This window comes from Lepisosteus platostomus, chromosome 8 (assembly GCF_059453375.1).
Source record: "Lepisosteus platostomus isolate fLepPlt1 chromosome 8, fLepPlt1.hap1, whole genome shotgun sequence".
Classification (NCBI taxonomy): Eukaryota; Metazoa; Chordata; class Actinopteri; order Semionotiformes; family Lepisosteidae; genus Lepisosteus; species Lepisosteus platostomus.
The window spans coordinates 37,432,803-37,458,800 of record NC_142618.1 but is presented as its reverse complement, the minus strand read 5'-3'; the positions used below and the strand labels follow the sequence as shown (position 1 = coordinate 37,458,800).

Genomic DNA, 25,998 nt, shown 5'->3' with positions numbered 1-25,998 from the left:
ATTCGATTCAACCCCGTTGGGCTGCTGCTTCTGCTGGTGTACTGTTTGGTAAAAGAGGTCAGCTCTGGAGAACCATTTTAATGCCCTGTGTCACAAGTACAACCAATGCCAAGAAAGAACCAAGCAGAAGCAGTGTCCCATGATCGAGGGTGGCAGGGGAGAAAGGATTAAACAAGAAGACCAACAAAGAGCGCAGGAGCACACTGTTATTAACCTGGATGATGTGCACATATGTGTTATTGGGATATAGGGGGGTTTAATGGAGCGTGTGAGTGGGAAGGCGCTGATGGTTCCCAGCACTGCTGCTGCACATAAACACGCAACCACCCCCCCCTCCCCGCTTGAACCCTGATCACACCATGCGTGAGAGGTTAACCCATTGGGCTGAGAGGCAATCAGCCAGGTTGCGTTGTGAGAAAGTGAGTGCAGGCAGGTCAGCTGCCTCCCTGGAATGCTACTTCAGTGCCGTTCCGCCCCCCTGCATCCCAGCTCGCGTTATCCCGAGGCTGCGGATTAAGAGCCGATCTGACTAATTCCGCCCGCCTCCTTCCCTTCTCTATATAGGTACTCCCCTGGCACACTCCTGGCTCATGCACTTGCCCTCAGTAGCTCCTCGCTCACTCTAGGATTTCCTGAAACGCGTGCTTGTCAGATCTCGCTGCTGGGATATCGGATCGCTGCCAGACAGTGGGGCGCGGTGAAGTCGGCGTCCTGTTGGGGATTCTTTCCTGAAGCCAAGCAGCAGCACATCAGTACCAGAAACTCAAGACCCATCCTTATCGCAGACGCCCAGTGCTGGTTTGGCTGGGAAAGTTGTTTGTTTTTAAAACTTTTTTTTCTTGAATTCAGCTGCCAGGGTGGACTGGGATACCCAGTTTGATTTTTAAAAATTTTCTCTCTCCCACACAGAAAAACGTGAAAATGATTGCAAAAAGGTGAGTCCTCAAGATAACCAAACGTGTATTCTCGAACTGCAGAGAAGTGCGGTGCTTATTTTTATGTTCATGGTTTAGAAAAAGGAAATCTTGCCAGTCTTGTGTGGATCATGCTTCTTTTGGAACATGTAATGTATGATGATTCTGTTGAATATCACCCTGCCATTCCTAAGGTTTCTAAAGTTTCTTTACCCTATGGAAGCAGTTCTCAAGGTGAAACATGTTGGAGACTTCAGTAATGACTGAAAATGAAGCTCATTTTGTAGGTTTCAGACACTTGACTATTGATTAATTTACATGTTTTATAATTTACATAATGTGCTAGCCTGTTAGTTTTAATTTCATGCCAAAAACTTAGTTTGTGAAAAGCCAAAGCTAACCTAGAAATGTATTGGAAATTGAGCTTTTGCAGCAAAATGACCTTTTGAAAGTCTGATGCTTTTAAGTATGAAAAGCATTTAGAAGATGATTCAAAGAAGTTTCTGATCGCTTACTGCAATTTAGCTGCATCAAGGCAAGTTTCTCTCTCTCTCCTGTGTCCTCCACTGTGGAAGAGATGCTTCCCTGGCAGTGGAAGAGTGAGGTGAGGAATAAACCCTGCTTTCTGCCTCACCTCGGCAGGACTCCAGCAGCTCATGAGGGCTCTTGCTCTGCTGCTGCACGGTTCTGCTCAAGCAAGGGCTTGGTTCTCCTAGCTGGACTCTATTGGATCTCTATTGCAGATGGACATTACTGCACTTAACATAAGTGACGAGTATTAGAAACTAGTTCAGTAAGGAGTGGAACTTGAAGGGATGAGTGTTTAGAAGAGGGAAATTTGTGGTCATAGTTTTAAATAAAGGTTAAGAGAGGCAAAAAAGAAGGCTTGAAAACACCCCAGTTTGTAACAGCGAAGTCCTCAGTGGGTCAAATTCTCTCAGGAATTATTTTTTTCAATTCACATGGGAAGAGCTGGAACATCAGTATTTAGCGCACCTTCTGGCTTTCTTTTTATCTGTACAATTTTTTGTACCTGTACAAGAACCGCTACCTGTTTCTAATTTAAAAAAAGTACATGTTTGTGCTCTGGAGAATTTGTGTCATCGACCACAGCTGGTATTGTGCAGTCTGTGGGTTTTGAAGATGTCTTAGAGTGATGTGTGCAGGATGGGTGTGAGAAAGTCTAGTGCAGTCTTGGGAGAAGCACCTTCACAGTGTTCTTGACTCCCACTCCCCTATGGGAGACAGATGCACCCTCTGGATCAAGATTCGGAATTTAGTAACTCACTGTGTCCGCACTCACACCAGTGATATCCCAGAGCTGCACTGCACAACAGGAACACTTTGCAGTGGGCTTGGGCAGACTGGAGAGCAGGCATATCCAGTCCTGGTCCTGGAGGGCCAGTGTGTATGCACGTTTTCAAGGTAAAGCAGCAGCAGCAGCTGTCAAGTTGGTCCAGGTAAACCAGTAAGCAGCTGGTTTGGCTTGTTGAGAGCGGAGCTGAATGAAAACCCACAGACACGCTGGCTTTCGAGGCCTGGATACCCCTGCTGGAGAGTGATTTACCAGGTGCCGACTCTTCCACCTCGGTGAATCTCATCATGCGAAGATTGTGGACTGAAAATAGACTTTCGCAGCAGAGTAAAGCTCTTGACTGTTGTACCTGAGGTGTAGGAGCACTTGTTTCCTCTGTGTATTTCTGTGATTTCAAGTGGCCTTGTGGTAGTCGAGGCAGGCTGTACGAGAGTATTTCATAATTTACAGTACAAGCGGTTTAAAATTCTGTGTCACACGAGTAGGAGAATATTTAAAATAGCCTGTAGTAGTGAAACCTTCACGTTTTTTATTCATGAGAGGGGGCACTCTCAGTATGAATACTGGACTCCACAACAAGACTTGTGTCCTGTAGCGTTTTAGCCTATTTCTGAGTTCACACATCACAGGTTCTTGGTTGTATCTGAACACCCAGGTGCTGCATAATTAACATTTTTTACTTCAAGTATATTTATAATGAAACTGTTATTTTTTCAGCTCCATTAGGGTGATTCCTGCAGGTAACTGTAGGTTCTAAAGCAAGAAATGGATTGAAATGCTGTGCATTGGGCTTCTGTTTCAATATGTGCTGCTGCATTCTGTACATACATGAGGAAGCGTTTAATCACTAGAATAAAACCTCACACAAAACATCTTACTGGTCTGTTTTCTCAGAGGTACGCTGCAAGGGGGATTGTTTAATCCTCTTTATTAAAAATGGTGCAGAAGTTATTTAGGAGCAATATTAGCTGAATCTGTGGTATTTGCTGTTCTGTATAGCAGTGATCCATGAGCTTGGGACCTGATCTCTCAGGAGCTCAGTGAAGTCTTACCTGTCCTGGACTGGAGACCACCAGGGAGCATGTCAGTGCATTAGGAAAGGGTGTAAGGTCTAATGGGCTTAGAAAGTCAGTGCATGATTTTTATTAAGGTACATAAGGTACAGTTATTTAAAGCGGAGAGGATTTTTAAAAGCTCATGAAAAAGGTCTGGAAAACTGTGCTGCTGGATTAATACAACATATGACTCCCCCCCAACCCCCCTCCTGCAAGTCTGAGCCCTTCTAAAGAATCACTGATTCCATTTTGATAAACAAAATCCCTCCAGCATAGGATTTTGGGAAAATGTGGCTGTTATGCTTGTGTGCCATTGACTTTAGCTGCATATTTTTAAACCAGGGATTTTTAACTGCTTTTACTGAGGCACGTAAACATGCAATTAAAATAAAACAATTAAAAGGGAAAAATACAAAACAGCTGCCTGTTCACAGACGGGGATTGTTCATTTACAGGCAGACAGTTGGATAGTTCTGTTTTTTTGTTTGTCTGCTTGACTGTCTTCAGACATACAGTAACAGGTCATTAGAATTACTTCTTTAATTGCCGATTACAAAGCACTTTGCCACAACTCGCAGAGCATTGTGGAATTCAAGTGTGTATAAATGTCTGTAGACAGTCAAGAAAAAGAATCACGTTACAGAGAAATTAAAATTATGTAGCTTTAAATAAAAAATGAAACCATGTTTATGAAGAGTGAAGAGGACTGAAGTCCGGATGTTTTTACTACAGTACTGTGCTCAATTCTGTTTGTTGTGTTGGGAGACTGGGCATTTTAATCCACAGATAAAATGTGTTTAATTCTGCGGATCTGAACTGTCACGCCTAGCGTGATTCTTAGTTGCTAGTCTACAAGCTTTCTGCTGTCTGTGCATGGCGGAGGTTGAGGGACAGCTTTCTAGCACGTTGTATAGAGTCCTATACCACTTCTGTTTTCCTAACACTGCTGCTGGACTAAGTTTAAGGTAGAATTGCAGTACATGGTAGTGTTGATCTGTGCCTTTTCTCGGTATTCCTTGTCCCACAGTGTCAATGTGGAGTGCTTTTGTAATATGGCAACCTGTGTGGTTGAAAAGTCCAGTTTTTTTGTTTTTATACTGTAACTATCTTCTATAGGGCTCTAAAGATAATTTTGCTCTTTATGAAGTTCAGAACAGTTTGCTTACTGTTAGCACCTTAGAACTCGGATGAATAAAAAAACAGAAGACCCAGTAATAGAGACTCCTGGCCTGCTACTCTTTTGCATTAGTGTCATGCTGCATGTGGAGCATGCAGTGTTCTGAGGTCAGGATAATGAAATAGTCCGAGTATATTAAAGGCTGGCTGTGTTGGGATGGTAGGATTTTATTTCTGCTTGTGGACTGTATTTTCCTGTGTCAAATGCTTTATTAATGTTTTTCAGCAAGATTGTTTTGGCGTGGTTTTAGCCAAATGTGGAACTATGGACCCTTGAGGACCACATTGTGGGAAAACTGAAAAATTGGGAATGTGAATCAGTTGGAACAAACTGAAATCTTTTTGAAAAGGTTTTTATACACTTCCAGATGGGAAGGTGAAGACTGAGGTGGTGTGGAAAAAAAGACAGTGACAGTGTTTCTTTCCTGCGGTTCAGTTTTGTGACTTGGCTGTCAGCTCTTCTGAGCATAGTACGGAGGTGAACGATGAAAAGACATGGTGGAAACAAATGGTTCTATAGGACAAAAGCAGGTTGCAGAAGCTCTGTGACTGTTTCCTGCTGGAGAGTATCCTCTTCTCCCCATATTTTTTTCAGGACTGGGGTAGGAAAACCATGTTTCTGCTAAACCGTGAAGGAAAATCAGGTTACTGCTGTAAGTAATGTTGATGGACCAGTAGGTGGCGCTCTTCCTGACCCAATGTTTCCAAACGTATGTACCAGTATAGTGATGGGAGAGACATCTGTAAAGGGCCATCCTTGAGATGGGACATTAAACTACTGATGCAGTTATGAGTTCTGAGGTCATTACTACATGGTCATGAAGTCCCATGATCCTGTTAATAGGCGAAGGGGTGTTAAAATAATGTCCTGACCCTTAAAATATCTCCCTGTCGAAGTTGCTATGGCAGAGGAGTGAGTCAGTGTGGAGCTCCCAGCACACTCACCCTCACTCCTCTCCCACAGCTTCACACTCACTCTGCGTGGGTCTGTCATGTGAGCCTGGCCAGTTTCTCGGTGTCCTGGTGCTGCAAGCCTGCTGGAACTTCGCTTGTTAGTCCCTTCAGGTGTATCAGCCGTGGTCACAGCTTTCAGCACTGAAGCTTTACGTGATAGTCGACAAAATGGAAGAAGAAAAAACCTGCTTATAACTCTGATTTCCCATCTACCTAAAAAACAATTAAATCTGAAAAGTAAAAAGTAATTTTAAATATGTAGTAAATAAAACAAGTAAACCTACAGCATGCAATCTCGCCTTTCTTGATTAATGCGAAGTTAGCATTTAAAAATAAAAAGGGACTTGAGTGTCATAATTTATATAATTGAGTATATAATTTATAATTTATACTTTGATGCTCTGTTTTGAGCGCAGGTTGCATATCAACATGTACACTTGCAACCTCTAACTCGTGTACAGTGGAAGGATACTGGTCAAAAGACCACATTTACATACATACAAAATTCCAAGGAAAATTGTCAGAGCGTGATGGCTCAGAGGTTAGCGGTTCTGGACTTGGATGTCACTCTGTGTGGAGTTTGTATGTTTTCCCTGTGTTTGCTTGGGCTTACACCTGGTGCTCTGGTTTCATCCCACAGGCCAAAGACAAACTGGTCGGTTAATTGGCCTCTAGGACAATTAGCCTTAGGTGTGTATGTGTGTGTCTGTTTATCTGTCTGTCCTGGAGTGGCATCCTGTCCAGGGTGTATCCTGCCTTGCGCCTCTCCGGCTCCCCTGTGACCCTGAATTGGAAGAATCGGCTAGAAAAAGGATGGTTGAACTGGCAGAAATGTGTTACCCAGGCTTGATTAACTGCCTTAAAAAACTACTTTTTTATGTGCGCCTTCTGCTGACTCTCCTGAGTGTAAATGTCTGTCCCAATGGTGTCTGTAACTTATTAGGAGAGGAGAAATGTCCATGGCAGGCAGCTGGGGGAGCACGTTGTTGTACGGTGGAGAGGCCAGCAGCAACGAGCCCCTCGAGAAGCACTTACTCCCCTTTCAGCTTGTTTCTTTGAGTTACTGCACGACTCCAGCTGTAGAGCCACTGAAACTGTGTAACGAGCAGAACGGGACTAGGGAAAGTAGACACACCAGGGAATGTCACAATGAAGTAAGTACCCGCTGTACTTACTGTAGGATCATGGGAAGACTGCGGAAAGCCCGCAGATCTACTGTGGTAAACTTCCCTGAGGGGAGGGTGATTCGGCTGTAGGATTCCATGGCCTGTGCGCGGAGGGACTGTTGACAGTTTCTCCCAGAAAGATATTTTTGAGGAGGGATGTGCAGAACAAAGCCAAAAACCTTCTGAACTCTTTGAGATATCATGTTGTCTGACTTGCGGTTTCAACCAAATAAATGACACGGCCGTCTTTCACAGGCCATGACGTCAAGGCGCGCCTCCTGCGCTTTGTCGTCTGGCTGGAAACTGGGTTAAGTTCCACCTTGTGCCTTTCTCTTGAGTGTTTGCCTCTGCGCAGTACGGTAATTTTGCGGATTCCACTTTGCTGTCTGTCCGCAGCAAAAAACCGCATGGTGCAACGTAATGTAAGAATTTGTTACAAAATTATAAACAACTTTTCCATGCCGTTACTTCTGCTGCCTGTTAGTCAGATTCCTCGAAGAGCAAGGAAAAATTGCTGTGGGTTGTATTTATCATGTCTGGAGTGCTTTTTGTATAGCTGTTGACTGCTGTGCAGGCTCTGACACTCTTTATAATCAGCAGTCTCTTCCTAATTATTGGGAATGCAGGCGCCTTTATAACTCCATTACGTTATAACTCCTGTAATCTTCCAGCACGTCCTTGACCAGCCCAGCTCAAAGACCAGTGAGAATACAAACAGAGACTGGAATTGACCCAGCACCTGCTCAATGGTTTCATCCATGTTCCAGCTGCCATCATTGGGGTTAGGTGTCCAGATGAATTCTTAAGGATTTGTTTTCCAGCAGTTTGCTTTTGTTATTTTTTTACCTCTGACACTATTAAAGAAAGGGCCTGGTTGCTAGTGGCCTTAGCCCTTCACTGCATCGCCCAGCGGCCAGGCCTGGCTGTGCAGATGGTGGTACTCTAGCACCGCATCTTATCAGAGCATTGGTGGCTGATGAGTTGCTGTGTTTTGTTTTCTGACTGATAGGCAGCTGTGATATTTGTTGTTTCTAAGTCTGTCTTTTTGTCTGGAGAAGCTGTACATTTGTTGTATTTACTGTTTCTTACATTGGAATAGCCACAGTGGCCAGACTCCTGATACTGTAAGCCGTTTCATTGATACATGGTGAATTACTGAAGCAGGGCTACTTCTAGATACAGTGCAGCTCTTCTAATGTGGGGGGTCTGTGCTGTAATAGGGCTGGAAGCTGCTTTGATGGTGGTGGCTATGTGCAGTGCTGGCTGTGATGAGGGCCCAAGCGAGATCACAGAGTGACAGCAGAGCCCTTGATGTTAGGTCCTGGGCATGTGACCAGACCCACAATTACCCTTTTTGTTCTTCATGCAGCAGGAGCCAGAGTGAAGGTGCATCCTGGTAGTGCGGTTTGAAATGCAGTAGAGTTATGGCTCAGGATGAAGTGGTCTTGTGATACTGCCTTAGGCAGGAGATGTTGTTGTAATTCTGTATTGGACATGGTGGAGCTGCCTGCAAAATCACCTCTTTTTTTTTAAAGTGATTGGATAGGACTTCAATGTTAAGTCCCCAGTGTGTCTGGTGTTACGTAGCAGGTCGTCTTGTGTCCTGGAAGTGCTTCCTGAGGGGGAGAGAGCAGTCAAATCACTAGAGCAGGAACAGGGCCGGAGAATGAATGAAACTCGATGTATATCCAGATATTGTGTTAGCAAGGCAAATGTGTCCCACCTCACCACAGGTGTGGGTGAGTGCTGTTTCTTTGCTACATGTCTATATTGTCATTGAGCATGGTATTTTGAGAGCCTCCCTACATGAGTCACTGAGGTGATTTTTTTCTTCTTTTATTGGGTTATTTGAGTGCTGTATGCCTGGATCACTTGCTGAAGTGTTAGTTCTTCTGGCATTACCTGATTTGTGTGTGTTAAACGTTACGGTGTTCCAGGAATCCAGAGAACTTAATAGGTGACTTTTTTACTTTCCCTGACTATTCCAGTGTCTTTCCAGAAATTCAGGACTTGCTGAGGTTGCTTTAAATACGAGTTGCATGTGTTTCGAGGGGTAAAAGATTTCTGTAACTGCATCTTCTCGAGTCTGTATTTGCTACTGGGTCGCCCGCCACCCTTGTTCCTTTCTGTAGGAATGTGCGTGTCTTCGACAAGCTGCCTGTGTGTGTGTCAGCCTGAATTCTGCACCTCAGTCCTTTAATGTTGAGTCATCTCTTTGGTCACATGGCTGCTTGTTAGAGGAAGAAATATAATCCAGAAGAGGAAGGCTTGAATTATCAGTTCTTCAAGGCTCCGAGTGCAAGTGTGTGCGTGTGCAGAGCCAGTACAGCACTCTTGTCTAACCAGTCCTTTCTCTCTTTCTCTCTCTCTCTCAATCTTTCTGTTTCTCCTTGTCTTTCTCTCTCACAGTGGTTTTTGGCTTTGCTCTACGATGTCAGCTGTAGCTCTTCTGCAGTAAACAGTCAAAGGTAAGCTGTTTTCCCTCTCTCTTTCTCTCTGTCCGTCTTTTGTTGTGAAGTTGTGATATTTGTCTACTGCCTTCTGCTTGGGTCACCTTCCTGAATCAACTGCTGTTCTGTTGAGACAGCAGCAGGCTGTGAAGAAAGCCTTATTTTAAGTGTTAATTTGGGTTTAATTTTAAGTTTGTGTTTTCTTTCATGTTTGCTGGCTTTGCTTGTTGCATTTGGCAGCATTGTGAAGAAAAGATGTAGTGTATTCATCATACCCTAGAATGTAGTACCTTTCCGGGTAACTGAACTGTTCTGTATTGCAGGTGATTGGCTGTCACTGTTAAACAGTTTATTGTATGTATGGGTTGGTGGGAGGCAGAGCTTTTCAGTAAAAATTCCCATTATCTTTCTTCACTTAATTACCCTTTCCAGGGACATTTATTCTTTGCTATCCTGTTTTACTAAAATGCTCTCTTCCAGACTGAAGCATGCTCCCAAGTTTGCTGCTCACACATGCACACAGACTGACACACACCCACCAGCTACTTTCAAAGCTTTGACCTTTGGGGGATTTGCTGTGCACACAAGGCGACATACAGCTCTGATGTCTGAAAAATGAGATAGTCGTTTCTCGGCCCAGATAGTGCTCCCTTTGTGTGCGGCTGAGAGAGACAAGGGCTGCTCTTTCAGTCTTTCCATGACAAGGTACATATTACAAATCAGTGTAGGAACTGACAAAACATCTCCATGGGGTAGTAATTCCTAGAAGTAAAATGACAGGGTTGGGAAAGTTTCATCTGTCAAAATATTTGACTTTTCTAGCATTTTTAGTTTAATAGTAATAGAAATTAAGATTTGTTTGTGTGTGTTCCTCTGTTTGAGAAGTGAAAACCATGACTCTGCGTAGTTTTAAGGCTTCTGTACACGTTTTATGTGACCACCTGGTTGTATGTTCCTATGTGGTAGTCTGTTAATATAATTTTCCACCCTGGGAGTCTTGATAGCCTTGGAAGACCTGCAGTTTTGGTGGGAAGTAAAGTATGATTACTCCTGTGTTAAAGGTATCTAAAACAAAGGATGATTTGGCATTTGGACAGTACAGTCAAGGGTTTAGAGCCCGTTATTTTTACAGCCACCGTACAGATTTCTACAGCCACTGCACAGATGGTTTATCATCATGATTGGTGCTCAAAAAATATTCTAAAGTTTAAAACAAGTTTATTTTGCAGTTCACGGTCAGTTTTTTTGTAGTACTGGTTAGCTTGCAAATACAGTAGTGTCTGTAATTTGCATGACTAATTACCTATGTTTGCCTTAAGTGATGATTGAGTCACCCGTATGTTTTCTGTGTAATTTTTTTGCACAAAATTCACTTAGTTTATCATATTTTGAGAAGTAAGCTTGAATGTGATTGCCTGGACAGTTACTTGTTTAAAAATGCAGCGTCCATGAACTCCCTTGTACACTCAAAAAACATTTGGTCAATTTCTTGCCTTGTGAGCTAACAGTTTAGCATTTTTAAAATTTCTTCCAGAACAGCTGTTAAAAAAAGACCATGAATACACCATGTAAACATTGTCTTGGGATCATATTAATTATAGTTGTTACAGATGAGTTTTACTAGGAATGCCTACTTGATTTATATAAAGAGGTTTTTCATACAGTCTGTGTAAAATCTGTTTTCTTTGTCTGAATGCCTTTTCTATTCAAAAAGGTTTACTTAAAGCTTTTTGTTAGTGCTTTGGACACAGCACTCAACAGCATAAAGTTCTCTTGGGATTATTTCTCAGTCAGTAATGGATGCATCGACCAGTTATTTTTACATGTCCTGCTCCATGTCAGAACTCTTTGCAAGGAGTTTTGTAAAGGCTGAATGCCCCTCTTGAGTAATAATTGGAGTAGTTCTTAAGAAGCAAATAAAGCGAATAAACAATGGATATAGGGCTCAGCCAATATCTGAGAACCCCTGTCCTATGGGTGTGAGACGAGACGCAGGCGTGAAAGAGGTGGACAGAGGCTGGTTCTATCCCAAGAGGCATACCATTGTGAAGGTACAGTAAATGAAAAGGGCAGGTTGCTTGATTGATTTTACATGGGAATTATTTCAGTAATGTTTGATGTTTTAAAGAGTTGTCTACCATGCAATCTGCACTAACTCAGCATTAAAACATTGGGAGCTCTTTATACCTACAGTAGTTTGTTCCAGACAGTATCACAGAGCAACTAAAAAGAGCCAGGGAGATCCTATACCGTACATGCAGCTTGTGATGGTCACAACTGAGGGGCCTGGAGCTCAGGAGCTACACTTCCCTGTGTTCTTTTACAAAATGTTGACATCAGACCATTCTTAAATGTGTCATCAAAAATGTCCATTCTAAGCCTGTGCATTTTTGCAGCTGTATGTGTTGGGAGTTCTCTGGAGGGTAGAACGATTGCTGCTATTGTTGTGTTTAATAATGATTGTGTGTTCCATTGTAAGGCTCTAGGGAAGGAGTATTTGCAGGATGGGTGTTTGTTGTACAGCCTGAGCAGGCTGTTCTCTGCAGTGTCTGTATTAAAGCCTGCAGTCGGTAATAGATGCTCTGTGATATGGGAAAGCAGGCTGTGTTCAGTAGTATGAGCTTCAGATGAAGTTAAAGTTCCAGCACAGTCACTGCTGACTCACTGTGCAGTCACCTTGGAGAAGTCGCATCAGGAAGCAGCGAGGTAAAAAAAGAATCGCCTTTTCTTCACTGCTTTCTCAGAGCCTGTGCTTTCTGTCACCCTGTAGCCTATGTACCATGGAGGTGCAGGGTGATCTGATGAGGACTGTAGTAGTGTTCTATCCAGTCCTACAATGAACTTTTGCATCTCGTGCCCTGTGTCCCTCAGGGGGGCTGGTGTGAGACGCCTGAGGCTGGTCACAAAGACACTGTACCCACCTCTGTCTGGGTACCCTGGATGGCATTCCAAAACCCACTCCAGTGCCCTTGGGATATGGGCTGGGAAAAATCATTGGAGGGAGTCCTTCCATCTTTGGGTTTGTCCCTTAGGTGAAACTACTGTAGGTGTCACCTTGTATCTAAGAGCGCCGGCTGACTGCCTTCATAAGGTGGTAGAGCAGAGACTGGATCATCTACTCCTACAGATAGCTGAGCCAGATAAAAACAGAGAGCATGCTGAAGGGCCTGTGCAATGTTGTAAAATCAAGAAAATTGCCATTGGAGCCTGATAGTGTCTCAATACCTCACAAGGGGATTTTCACCATCCTTCACAGCTAATTGAAGAAGAGAGACAGGTGAGGTATCTGTGCTTTGGCTTATTAGTTTGATCTTAATTTACTGTGCTCCCATGTTGATCTGGTAGCAAGCTGTGTCTAACTCCTCATACTCCAGTGAAAACAAGACTGCATGGTTTTGAAATTGAGGTGTGTTTAGAATGCTGTCATAGCAACTGGAACTGTTGATTAACCAAACTGAAAGACATCCATTCAAAATCAAAATATTTATACTAATAAAAGTTATCCGGAGTCCCATTGCAGCAATCCTTCTAGGTCACCTAAGTCACCTGTTATTTAGTATTAGAAACAGTTGTTTAAGCAATTGTTTAGCAAGTAATGTTTCAATGGAGGGAACACTGGTTTTTAATGACCAAAGGTTATTCTGATTTTCTTCCAAATTATCTTTAAATTCAGTTCCTTAAGTGAACACACCACCTTTATAGTTTAAATGATCATTGTTAAATGGTTTCAGGCCTTAAAATCATCACTTAAAACTGATTATTTAAAGGCTACATAACATATACAGCCTGCTGGACAGGGACTAGGAGATTTCTGAAATGTAAGATATGAAAAAGAAAACGGCAAATATATTTGCACTCAGTAATGAACACTTCTATTCGTAATGGTCTCTTACAATGCCTAAAAATGAGGCTCCTGTACACTATTGCCTTTTCTTTGAGAGAGTAATACAGTACTGTGATCAACTACTTTTATTTTTTTACCCAGAAGCTAAGGATGGCAGGATGTGCTGTAAAGGCTTGTTTTATATTGGCTGCTTGTTCCCCTTCAATCCTGGTCTGAGTCTGGTTCATGGCGGAGTTCAGCCCACGCTAGCCGCTGGCCAGTCTGTGTTAGATCAACTTTGCTGTGAAGGAAGTTGAAAATTCCCTTGTGAGGTATTACGACACCATCAGGCTCCATTGCTGATTTTCTTGATTTTACACCATGTAAACGTGCTCAGCTATTTCGCAGATAAATGGTAGTCCAGGTTCTCAATCTCCCGAGTTCCTGTTTTAGCAATTAAAAGAAGAATATTGGGCTCAGTGTCCTCTTATTTAAAATAGAGGACTTAAATTGCAAATTTCTGGAGTATATATGGGGTTAGAAATTTAAGAAAAGCTTATTGTTCTAAGAAATAAGTTGATTATAAAAACAGACATGCAGTGAATAGTCTCACTTAAAGAACATTGTGAAATTGTTATAGGAAAGCAACGTAGAATTGATGCAGAGATTACAAAGTTTCTCATTCGATAGGCTTGCTAGAGCACCAATATAAAACAAGACCCGCACACCCCGTTTAGAAAAAAGACACAACACACAATAATTTTTTGCACACTGCATACAGAATCTGATTATATTTGTGTAAAATAACATTGTAATACTCGGTTACAATTCCTTCCATCCCTGTGATATTCTCACAAAATAATACCATCTTTAGTAGAAACTGTAAATAAGTGGGTGGAGCGGTGGCACTGTGGCTAAGGATCTGAGCCTGTGGCTGGAAGGTTGTCGGTTCAAATTCTGTGGCCGGCAGAGGAATCCTACTCTGTTGGGCCCCTGAGCAAGGCCCTTAACCCCCTACTGCTCCAGGGGATCTGTACAATGGCTGACCCTGCACTCTGACACCAAGCTCCTTTCCCTGTGTGTGTGTCTGTCTCTCATGGAGAGCAAACTGGGGAATGCGAAAAGACAAATTCCTAATGCAAGAAATTGTATATGGCCAATTAAGTGAACTCATCTCAATCCCTGATTTTTATGAGCTGTGGCATCATGGTCACCTTGAACCCAGACTTGGTGTCAGATAATAGTAACTCTTGTACGGGATTATGTAATCAGATCTTATCAGTAAACTAAATAAGCAGACCATTTATATAGGATATAAGAAATGTAAATTTAAAAGATTATTGCTGCTTATAAGATGAACTCAGTTCCCTTTTCCATATAGGAATTGAAGGATTCGGAAATGTAACATTTAAATTCCTCCACCCAGCCGTGGGGAAGAGCACAGTTAAGCGGTGATCCGCTCTGTTCTCCACACAGGACTGACCTGCCTGAGCTGCTCTGGGCCTGTTGCTTATACATGTACCGATGTGTTCGTTATAGGAAGTGTTGCGACTTGCCTTCAATGCAAAGCTTGGCGTGAGAAGAAACGCACCGCACAATTTCAGTGCTTTTTGGCTCCAGCGCATAACTGATCCATCTGAAATACCCAACAATTGTTTTTGAAAAAACACCTGCTGTGTCATGTCTGTCTTCATATTCCCAGTCGGCATGTTAGGTGTGTTTCACATGCGTCTGACAGTAGGTTCCAGCAGTAGGGAGTTGGGCTGCCGGGCCATGTGGCAGGCTTGTGCCGACGAGCTTTGTACTGCAGAGGAGCACTGCCAGCTGGCAGCGGGTGCAGTGTCGGGATGCATGTTTTTCAGAGCCTGCAGCCACAGCTAGGGAAGAGCAGTGTCAGTTTCCTGTTTTTTTGTGCAAAGGAGATTCCTCCCAGGCAGTCGCATGATCTGAAGAGCCACAGATGCAGATGCGAGTCTTGGTACCTTCTGAGAAGGACACATGAGAGGAGGCCGTTTGGCCCATCTAGCTCGTTTGAAGGTTTGCTCTTTATCTGTTGTCGCTTACTCCATACCCCCACAACCCTTTGGGTAAAGAACTGCCTCCTATCTTCGGTTTAAAATGCACTTCATCATATTTTTCAATATTTATCAATAATAAGAACATAGGACAGAGTACAGATGTTTCCAGAAGTGGTGTTTAGTAGTTTGTCCAGTGCACATTTGTCATAGCAACTGGCAGTTAAAATTTGAATTTAGGTAATTTAAAACACAGTGTGTTTACATAGAATGCATAGAATTCTCAGTTGCAGAAAATTATTCATATTTGTCTTCAGATTAATTCACTTGAAAATATCACCTTCTAGCATGAATGGGCAATCAACACCACAGAAGAGCGATACCCATCAAATGTCTATACTGTAGTTTACTTTTAGTAGAGGTGGTGGGTTTTGGTGCTTATGACTAGGACTTTAACTGATCATAAGCCCCTTTTACATGAATATAGATGACTAATATTTTCTCTGATGGTTGGCATTTATTCCATTAGCATAATATTCATATTCCTTCTCATGGGCTTCCTTCAGTTTGACATATTACAGTAACATAAGATGGGGATACTTTTAGATTTTCAAGAAAAACAGTTTATTTTTTATTTAAAAGTGTTTAATCCAGAGAGAGGTTTTTATGGACAGATTATCCTCACAAGATTTCATGTGGTATGTTATAAAGTGTGGGAAGCCTTCTGTACTGTAGTCTGAGGAGAGGTTAAAACTTCACAGCCATTGTAGGCTTTCTCTGCTTTGTGTGCAGCTGTTTAATGTGGGGAGAGACCGTTTCCTCCATGTGTCACTACAGGGGATTTGTTTTAGCTGAATTCATCTATGTAGATAATGATCTCCTTCTCCCTCACAAACATAACTTTCCACACACTCATTTGCCTGTGCAGGGGAGTCTCAGATCTAACTTTGTATGTAGGCCTTCATATTTAAACTCATCCCACTGCTGGTGAATTAGAAAAATAAGATTTTAGGCCTGAAACCTTCACACTTCTGAGAACCGACAGCACTTCTTTATACAAAGGGATATGGTAGCGTGGAGGACCATACCCTACCTAGCTGCCAAGAAGAAGCTGGATGAGATTCTCTGATAAATTAACTGCTAACTATCAAATAATTATTCCTTATACTTATAGGTATTTTCTGGGCCCTCCTCTCAAAGTGCTTTACAGGTAATGGGACTCCCCTCCACCACCACCAACGTGCAGCCCCACCTGGATGATGCGATGGCAGCTATAGTGCGCCAGAACGCTCACTGCCCATCAGCTATCAGTGGGGAGGAGAGCAGAGTAACAAAGCCAATTCATAGATGGGGATTATTAAGAGGCCATGATTGGTAAAAGTCAATGGAAAATTTGGCCAGGATGCTGGGTGACACCCCTACTCTTTTCGCGAAACGCCCTATGATTTTAAATGACCACAGAGAATCAGAACCTCGGTTTTACATCTCTTCCAAAGGACGGCGCCTTTTTACAGTATCGTGTTCCTGTCAGTATAGTGGGGCATTAGGACCTACACAGACTGCAGGGTGAGCGCCCTATTGGCCCCACCAACGCCACTTCCAGCAGCAACCTTGGTTTTCCCAAGAGGTCTCTAATCCAGGTACTGACCTGGCTCATGCCTGCCTAGCTTCTGTGGGTTGCCATTTGTGAGATGCAGGGTGATATGGCTGCTGGCCAAATCGGATAGAGAAGCAGAATAGCTTCTTGTTTTGTTATCTTTCTTCTGTTCATACCTACTGAGCGCTTCATGGCCCAGCAATCTAACTCATAACCTGAGAACACAGTGCAACCTTGCATTCTTATCCCTGACCTACAGTACTAAACACACTGCAGCCCCACACTCTGCCAAACACAGCAAAGCCTCACACTTCAAAACTGCGCCCCTAACCTTCTGCATTACAGCCCAGCACCTTTTCTGTATCCACTGAGCTCATTCATGTTTCCTCCTGGTATGTAAGTAAATATTAGCGTAACAGTCAGCAGCTCTTTTGTGGTTGAAGTGCTAGTCTTCAGATCAGGTTCATTTGCAGTGGTTCATTATATAATGAGGTCTCAGAATTTGTTTGGCATGTAGTCTCAAAACTGAGAGATTACAATGCTCACAGTAAAACAGAACATTAACCTGTGATAATTTTAGTACTTGAGAAGTTTGCTTCATAGTCATTCTTGACTGATAACTCTTAACTTCTACACTTAGCTCATTCATTCCCTCCCACTGGGTTCCGTTAGGCTCTCTCTTCTGTTACTCATGGGGCTGCAGGGTTCAGTGCTTTTCATTTCACTCTCCATATCTTTAAAACATTTATCACAATCTCTGCATAATGCTAAAAGCCCCAGGAGACAATTTGTGAATTCTTAGTATGCCAAAGTAGTCAGGACTGTAATGTGGTTAATGGTTTTGCAAGGGAGGTGGAAATCTTCTGAACATTGAAATTGGTCTGAACAAACCACCTGACATTTGTATACAGTAGCTGTTGCTGATTTTATGCTTTGATTTCATATCTGTATATTCCCCGCTTGTCTCCCATTTTCAGAACTGGAAAGGATGTCTAGACTGTTTCAGTGGGTCTGACAGCACCACTTTCTGACCCTTGGCTGGTGATGGGTGTCTATATACAGCCTCCTGAGTGCACTGTCTCTTCTCTTTCAACCTTTATCTCTGTAGCATGAGAACAACAGTGATTTTCGGAGACATCTTCCTCAATGTAGGTATCTGTCACAGTATAGAAGAAAATACAGGTCATTCTCTCCAGCTTTTCTGAGCAGCCAGGTCTACCTGTCACTTAGTTCCTTATGGCCAGACTGTAACCACCTACCCTGTACTTCCTTAGGGTCTGTCTCTGCTTGCTGTCTCTCACCCTGGACAGATGCTTTTCCAGGAAGTAGTGCATTTTTAGGGCTGAGTAGCACCCTGGTTTCCTCAAATGGTCTGTTCTAGTTTGTAGCTTACCTGTAATATTTCCTTAGACACTAGCAACCAAAGGAGCAAGATTGTCATCTCAACCTTGTTCCAGACTCCAATATCCTGTTTTATAAAAAATGCCTCCTGTTCTCCATTTTAAATAAAAGTTTGCTTTGTGTCCTTTGGTGTTAAATCCGATCAAGATTTTGCATATGAAGAATGTCTTCTGTCATTTTGGTCCCGAGTTGCTACTTGTCATGCTGACTTGTCTGGAACTCATAATCTAAAGGGTTCTTTCCATTGCTACAGTATGTGGAATAAGTACTCTCCCCCCTGTGCCAGCCCGTTATCAGCATGTCTTATCATATATGCAGGTTTCTTTATCATGAACCAGCTGTTAATGACCTTCCAGGTTTTGAAAAATCACTGCAGTGTCACTGCAGTTATTGCTGAAGAATCTTTCCCCCCTGCAGTAAAAACTGTAGGTGTTGTTCACACCTGTGAACCCTACAGTACATAATAGATTACCCATCTAGCACTTCTATCACATTAGGAAAGACAGGGCTGTCAAATTATTTGCTCTTCCATTTAGCTTTTAATGTCTACATTAACATCTACAACGGGACCTTTAAGACCTTGGTTTATGTGAGCACAAAACTAAAAGCTTTTAGGCTGACTGTTTTTTGCTGGGTGGCCATCAGCCACAAAATGAAGGTATTCTGATGTCATATTCTGAGTCCTTCACTTGCCTGCAGCATTAGCTCAAGGACTTTGCATTGTGGCACATATATTCTGTGCATTAATAGAAAGTTATTACTCCTGTCTGTAACAAATTCTCAGTGTTACCATTTTTATGATCTTTTTCACCGGAACACCAACTGTTCAGTATGATGTGATTTCACAAGATAGTAGTGTTGTTCTGCACGATACTTGATGGCCATCAGGGTGGTCACTTAAGAGGATAGCACTCTCACTTTATTTTCTCGCTCTTTTGACACAGGTTATGCTGCCCAAAAGCTCCCCGCTTAGTCTGAGTGAGAAAGAAAAGGGTTAAAGTTTGACTGGTGAGATTCCATTCGCCGACACAGAGCTGAAGCAGAAGCACAGCCATGAGCGACGCCCAGGTTTCTACCGAGATCCACGACATCGTGGCCTCTGTGATTCACACTGTGAGTACACCTGCTCATGTCCTTCCATCTGCTTCATCTCAGATCAGAGTAGTGCTACACCTGTCCTAGCTCTAAAGGGAACGACTGTGAAACTGACTAACTGCTGCAATAAACACTTAGTTTCCATCACAGAGTTGGCACAACAATGGCTTCAAAGATGGAAAAAATGTGGAATCTAGCAGTGACAGAGAAGTAAATTACTCTGTTCTCTGGTTATCAACTATTTAATTTATCTGAAGATAGTTCTTTAGGGTTTTATCTCTTTTGCGACCTTTCTGAGCACATGGTGATGTGAGGGAGGTACCCATTTGTGCCGTGCAGTGTGGATCCGTGTCTGCGTCTGCGAGCGTTAAGGTGTTTTAAAGAGGAGAGGAAAGATCAGATAGGCCACCTGCTGATAGATTATGTGCCTGACCACTTGCACCATGCTGATCAGACCATAATTATAGTTCCTATTGCTCTTAGTTAAATTTAGTTACATTTATTTCACCGTTCCGTACAAAAGTGTAGGTAAAACACAGAAGACAAAGATTCTATTTTCACATGAAACATGGAAAAGTGTATTGTATTCCATATAAATGTGTTTTCCTCCAGAGAGGTCTGGTGCTGGGCCTGGCAGCACTGTAAATGAGGGATCTTTTGCTCGATTGGGGTCATATTTTGTGATGACAAATGCCATCTGAAAGACTGCTTTTACTGCAGTAATTCATTTTTTCATGCTTATTGCGGTAGGCAAATATTTTTCTAAACAAAATTTTCTTAACTGTTTTTATTGTTAACAGTTAATATATACATAACGCGCATCAAAAGAAAGGAAAGGCAGAAAGCTGCCCTATTAGTGGCTTGCTCTTGGAGCTTAGAGAAGATTAGACCGAGAACTACATTATATACAGTATGTAAATATAAATATATATTTCTAGATTGGCTAGACTCTTCCACTAAATACAATGTATTTGAGAGACAGACCTACTATTTGATTTAGAATGGAAGGTTCCTTAATACCTTACTAAAGACCAAAACACATATAAAGTGTCCCTTCCGTTTTGACCATAAAGTTGCGTCTCTTGTAAAACAGAAGTGGACTTTGTGTTATTTAGTCATGGTAAGTAGGAAGGATTACGTAACTGAAAAATGATTGTCGTGTTAACTGTATCTGCATTGCATCATTCAAGCTAAGTTTTCCTTCTAGCAGTATGTGGAAAACAATGTGGTTCAAATTCACTTAAACCTCAGCATCTGCAATGGTTGCAGTTAATAGCAAATGTGCATTGTGAGTATAATGCAACATTGTTTGAAAGAAAATGGAAGTTTATGCTCAGTATTTTTCATCAGCACTGTTGAGTCCTAACACTACATGTCTGTTTGCGATGTTATGTTGTGGGATTTTAAAATACCCTGATGGCTATTATAACTGCTTCTTTTTTGTTGAAGTCCATCTAATTAATTCATAGAGTAAAAATTAATCAATTGTGAGACATTCCTCTTCAGCAGAGAAATCACGCGTCTGTCTCCGCTAAAATAACAGCGTTGCTTCTCTATAAGATACTGAAACATTCTTGCACGATGGTTTGGATTGGTGTGGATATCCAGTCTTGACTAAGGAGGACTGTGGTGTTTGCAGTTTTACACCCAAAGTTTACTTTTAACTACTTTATTTAAGCCTAGAGTTAGTTAAACTGTGTACTTCACTTTTTGTTCCAGTTCTTACAGTGCTGACAATTTCACGAGGTCTATGAAACCTGCTGGACAGGACCCTCCAGGAACAGCACTGGATAGCCCTCCTCTAGTTATTTGTGCTGCTCACGTTCAATAATCGTATTACTGTTGTACAGTATTCTGTTATCTTAGTTTCTTCGAGTTATCTTTACAGTCTCCTTTGTTTCTTAGGGGAATGTGTATGGTTGAGTGAAAGTTAACCCAGAGTATAGTAAATACAGAGTTACTGTAGTTTCATTTTTTGTTCATATTGTTCTTGAAGGGATCAACAGTCATCATGCTCGTATATGAATAATAAATCAGGTTTTGCTGAATTATATCCTTCTGTATTTGTGCTTGTGCTTAAGATATTTACACACTTGATCACAGCAGGTAGGGGATTTGCTTTGTCACTCTTTGGTGGCTCTTCACCACTGTGTTTAAAGATTTATCAGAGTTTTTATGTCCTAAATTAAGAAATATGATGAAGACTATGACAATAGTAAGTACTAATAAACTGTTTGATTTCAATTTTTTTCATATCTCAATACCTATCATCCCATCACTAACAGCTGCTTGAAAGTACAGGAACCGTTTCATCTCCCCTATGAGGAAAGGAATTCTTTTTAAATACTCTTCTTGTCCGTGTGCTTTTAGATACTGATCAAATAACAAAACTGGGTAAAATTGAAATAGTATGCCTTGGAGCACATGACTGCAGCTGTTGTGCAACAGAGCTGGGAGTGAATGTGCAAAGACTGGGCGCACTTCCTATATTCCTCTTTTACAGACCCCTCTGTGGGGCTGTGTGCTGTGTTTTTTTACTTGTTGACAATTAAAGGCGGGAGGTTTGGGTTTCGCTTAGCTATGTATATTTTATAATGTTATCAGCATCCTTTTTGTGGTCTGCTCCTATATTATGTAGATATAAGACAGGCTTTGTTTCTGCTCCCTTCAATAGGCCTTCCTATTGATCTTATTTTCAATTGTTTATTGAATAAAGGTTTCTACTCTATAGAAAGTGACTTTTTAGTCTGCTCAGTGTCTTTTGAATTCAGGAAGATTTTCTGATTCATGTAATTTGTTTTTGTCTTTAATTTTGCAGAATATCAAATGTGCTACTAGCTATGTGCCTCAGTGTACCAATTGACAACCAAAATTAAGAATAATTGTATAACCTCAAAGAAGTTTCATTCTAAAAAAACAAATCTAAATTGTACATCAGAATAATTTCTCCTAATATTTAATTAGGATTTCTCCTAATATGATAGTGGCCAGTTTTATTTCCCAATTAAGCCCAGGAAAACGTGCTGAACTGTTGGACTGGACCTGTTGTTTAAACAGTTCTTTTAGTGTAGAGTTACACACAATTATCCAAGGAGTTAGTGTCCCCTTTTCCTCATGACTTATTCATGCACAGCTTATTACCAGTAGGTCTGTATCTGTCTTTCTAATTTTGTGAGCCTCAGTTGTTCCTCGCCCAGCTAGGGCACAGTCTCAGAGGCTAGTCTAGCCGTGTCTTCTCTGCTCAGGTACCCTGAGGCGACGCCAAGCTCTTGCAGTTGGCACGGTCACAGGAAGCTCATTGCTTTACGCCAGTGGTCTCCCGCCACATTCTGCGCCGCAGGTTACGCGAAGTGGTCTGGACACAGGGTGCTGTTCATTCTGAATTTGGCGTTGGCTGGGGTCTGTAGCTGCTGTGGAGGGTGGATCAGGGCTTCACCTGTGTGCTCTCTTTCCTGTCAGTGTCAGACCAAGGCTAAGCCTACATGCCAATGGCTCTCTCCCTGCATCTAGGACTGGTGTTGCTCATTGTGTTTCTCTTTCTTCGTGGCGTCTGCACCACCATACTGTATCTCCAGTTATTGCAATTCAGAATTTCCTTTAACGCCTTTTTGATTCATCTGTTGATTTACAGTACCAAGACTAGGCTATATTGTCTTCTGTGGCTGAGACTTTAGGAAAAGGTGGCATTTCTTTCTGTAAGCTAGGGGCAATGCAGATCCTGTTGTCTCAGTGTTTTTTGTCCCAGAAACATTGAGATTCTGGACTTGATCACACTGTGAATCTAGCCTCTGGCCAGCTTTAGGATATCTTTCAGAAGTTTCCATCTTCCCCTTCAGAGCTGTGTTGCAAAGCAGACATTCCTGCTCTAGAAGGCACCTGAAGAAATTATCTCAGAGCTGAAAAGACAGCCTAAATTAAATCTCATCAGAGTAAACAAATGGTTTCATTTTAGATTTGATTGAGTTAAAGCTCTGTAAATGCAGAATGGTCAGTTGATGTTTGCGCAGGTTATAAGAGCTCACTTGACCTACTCTTGGTAATCACAGTGCCTAGCAAGGAAATTATTAAAAAACAGCAGAGTTTGCCATAGCTCAAAAGGAAATATACTCAAATTAAATATGAGTGTGCTGACTGTGTTGTAATATTTTAACTAAGCATGATAACCATTTAACTGTATTTCACACAGGCATTTGTTCCAGTATAACTAATTATATTTTGAGAGTAGGAATTCATTATTTTTCTAAAGAGGGCAGGTTTGTGCCCACTTAATGTTGCTGTTGCCTCTCACTCTCATTCCTAGCGAATACTTTCAAAAGTGTTGAAAAAACAAATGCCAATGATGGCTGTTCATATTTGTATAGTAGTATGTTCGATTTTGAAGGATTTTTTTAAGACTCTTGTATTAGGAGAGGGACAGATAAAGCAGGGGTTTTACGTGATTAAAGCCAGTTATCTTTTGGAAACACTGTGAAATGTTGCTGCTTGCTTTCCGAGAAGGTCAATTCTTGATAAAGCTATTGAGTTTGACTTTGCTGGGGCTTTCTGATATCGATGCGATGACAACCAGCGAGTGACTTATTTGGATATGTGGTATTGCAGGACTGTGAAAAAACAAGCTCTTCAAGGTGTTGCTGTACTTGGAAATTCCATATAAAGAGAGAGCTCCAAGAGATGTGCATTTTTAAAAAGAGTACTGTATAAACATTTTGGACATTAAAAGTTTTGAAATTATTTTGAATGATCATCTGAAGTTGAATGATGGGCTGGCCCTAGATTTTAGTGGGCCCAAGGCAAGATCTTGAAAAGGGGACCATCAAGATCACAATTTGCACCCAAAACTTATTTTACCAGAAAAATTAAATTAATTTGATACTGTAACAAAAAAAACTTTTATTAACCAGATTTGAAGAACACATAATAAATAACATACAGACAAGAACAGGAAGCATACGTTTAACAAAGATAACATTCTAGTAAAACTGTTAACTTCTAGTAAAACACTTCAAGTGGCCTACAGGTACGTGCCAGTTTGCCAGTTACGGGCTCAAAACCAAATGTGCAAATAGAAATGCTTCGTTTGGCATACCTCTGTTTTGAGATCGCTTATCCTGCTCCGTTCTGCGCATCCTTTTCTCCATGCCCAGTGGGTACGTCCTTTTGGAGGTCATAGTGCATTTACTAGTTGCAACTACATGATTATAATTTTTAACCATTACAATATATACATCGTTTGCAACACAAGTAAAAGGTTACTTGTAACGTTTCATTAAATGTTAGATGTACTAGTTTAATCCAACCAGATTAATAAAATTGATCATACTACCTTCTGAAATTAAATCAACAGCATTCGGTGTAGCAGGAGCTGAAACAACACTGATGTTGTCATATTATGGTCATTACATTTAATAAACTACTACACTTACTTTCACAACTAATAATATTATAATTTATAACTAACTTTAGCAACCTATATTAGCATAGCAGACATAGAAATTGCCAATCGAGGGAATATTAGGATCACATTTGAATGTGCTGATTAAAAAAAGTTGAATTGCACGCTGAAGGGACCCCCTGGTGGCCTCAGGGCCCGTGACAGTTGCGTAGTTTATCTAAACCCAGGGCTAGCCCTGGCTGAATGTCAAGAGTGGTGAAAGTCTAGAACAAATAGCATACAGAAAGGATCTGGTATACACTCTCATCAGGAGAAAAACACCAGTGTGCCATCGGTATGCTGGAGGCTTGAACTGTTACTGTTCTTTTAAGTGATGAATCAAAATTGTGAATGCTGGTGAGTGTAGGACAATATTCCTATTTTGTTGGAATGTGCATATCCAGACCAATTGGCTGTCGGGACAGGAGTTTGTAGTGGATACAGAACTCCACTTGTAGTCATTGATCGAGGTCAGGGACCTCAGCTGCCACTCTTTCTGTAGACACGTCCTGTCGTTGCATCATTCCAGCAGAATAGCGGAGCCTCATGGTGCTTGTGTACTGACTGCAGAGAATGGGACATTCTCTGGATGCTCTGTGCGCTGAATCTGCCAGACCTGAGCCCCATTGAACATCAGGGGGATGAGTTGGGATTATGTGTGGCTTCTAGGTCTCAGAGACCTGTTGAAAGGTGAATCATTCTCCAGGCTGTGTGAGAGAAATGGGACAGAAGCACAAGGTTCCAGATGCTCTCTTGGGGAAACACATTGCTTCCCGCCGTGCCCATTAAGCCTACTAGCCTGTGCTAGTGGTCTTACAGTACACCCACTGTTGCACTTATTAGTCAGCTTATTAGAAAAAAACTTTTGTCATTCTCCTGATAACTTTGTGAATTCTATGCAGTTATGAATATTAAAAATGGAAGTACATGGATGTTAAGGGATTTCAATAATTGTTTGATCGTTTTTTTTTTTGTGCCAGGACACCAGAGTTGATACCCCTACTCTTACTAAGAGTGCCATGGGCCCTTAATTACAGTATGTCTCATCTGAAGGACGGCACCTTTGCTAGTGCAATGTCCCTTGGCTGCTGTACTGGCACGTAAGTTTGGTCTAGAAGGAAGAGTGTCATCTACTTGTCCAAAAACAGTACTTACAGCAGCAACCTGGTCTTCTTCTCCCCCAGTAGAGAGAGGAGTTCAGATCTGCCAAGGTCAGGCAGCTAGGTGGTTAACAAGAAATGGGATAAGTAGTTGGAAGATTATTCAATCACCCGATTATTGGGCATTTCTCCACGTGCTCATATGCTTGCTTTTCATTTCTTCTCTTGAGGCTGAGGGTTTTGAAAGTTTAGATTTATCAATGGATCTAGTTCACCTTATAATTATAAGCAATAGTTAAGTGAAGTACTGAATAAGCTTGGGATCCAAATGCTCTTCATGGAAAGCAGTAAATAGCCCAGCAGATAGTGACTGCTGAATTTCCCCAGTTCGAGATTAGTGAGCATCGACAGTATAAGTGTAATATCAAGGGAAATCCTCACCCCGCACACCACCTTTCCCACTACTACAGCTTGCTTTTATTGCCTGCAGCCATCCATATTTCTGC

At 41.8% G+C, this 25,998-nt stretch overlaps 1 protein-coding gene across 7 annotated transcripts in view; it reads left to right on the top strand.

The window, feature by feature from the left end:
• The window catches only part of slc4a2a (solute carrier family 4 member 2a), a 104,836-nt gene that overhangs the window by 33,724 nt on the left and 45,114 nt on the right, over nt 1-25,998 (top strand). For 3 of the 7 annotated variants that reach the window (XM_088643298.1, XM_088643299.1, XM_088643301.1), the window contains one exon: nt 18,811-18,979. In XM_088643298.1, coding sequence (XP_088499424.1) covers nt 18,920-18,979 — 60 coding nt within the window. In that variant the 5' untranslated portion in view covers nt 18,811-18,919. Of the gene's footprint in view, nt 1-592; nt 936-8,854; nt 9,049-18,810; nt 18,980-25,998 lie in introns of those variants that run through there. The other 4 variants (XM_088643297.1, XM_088643296.1, XM_088643300.1 and 1 more) reach the window with 3 other exon arrangements.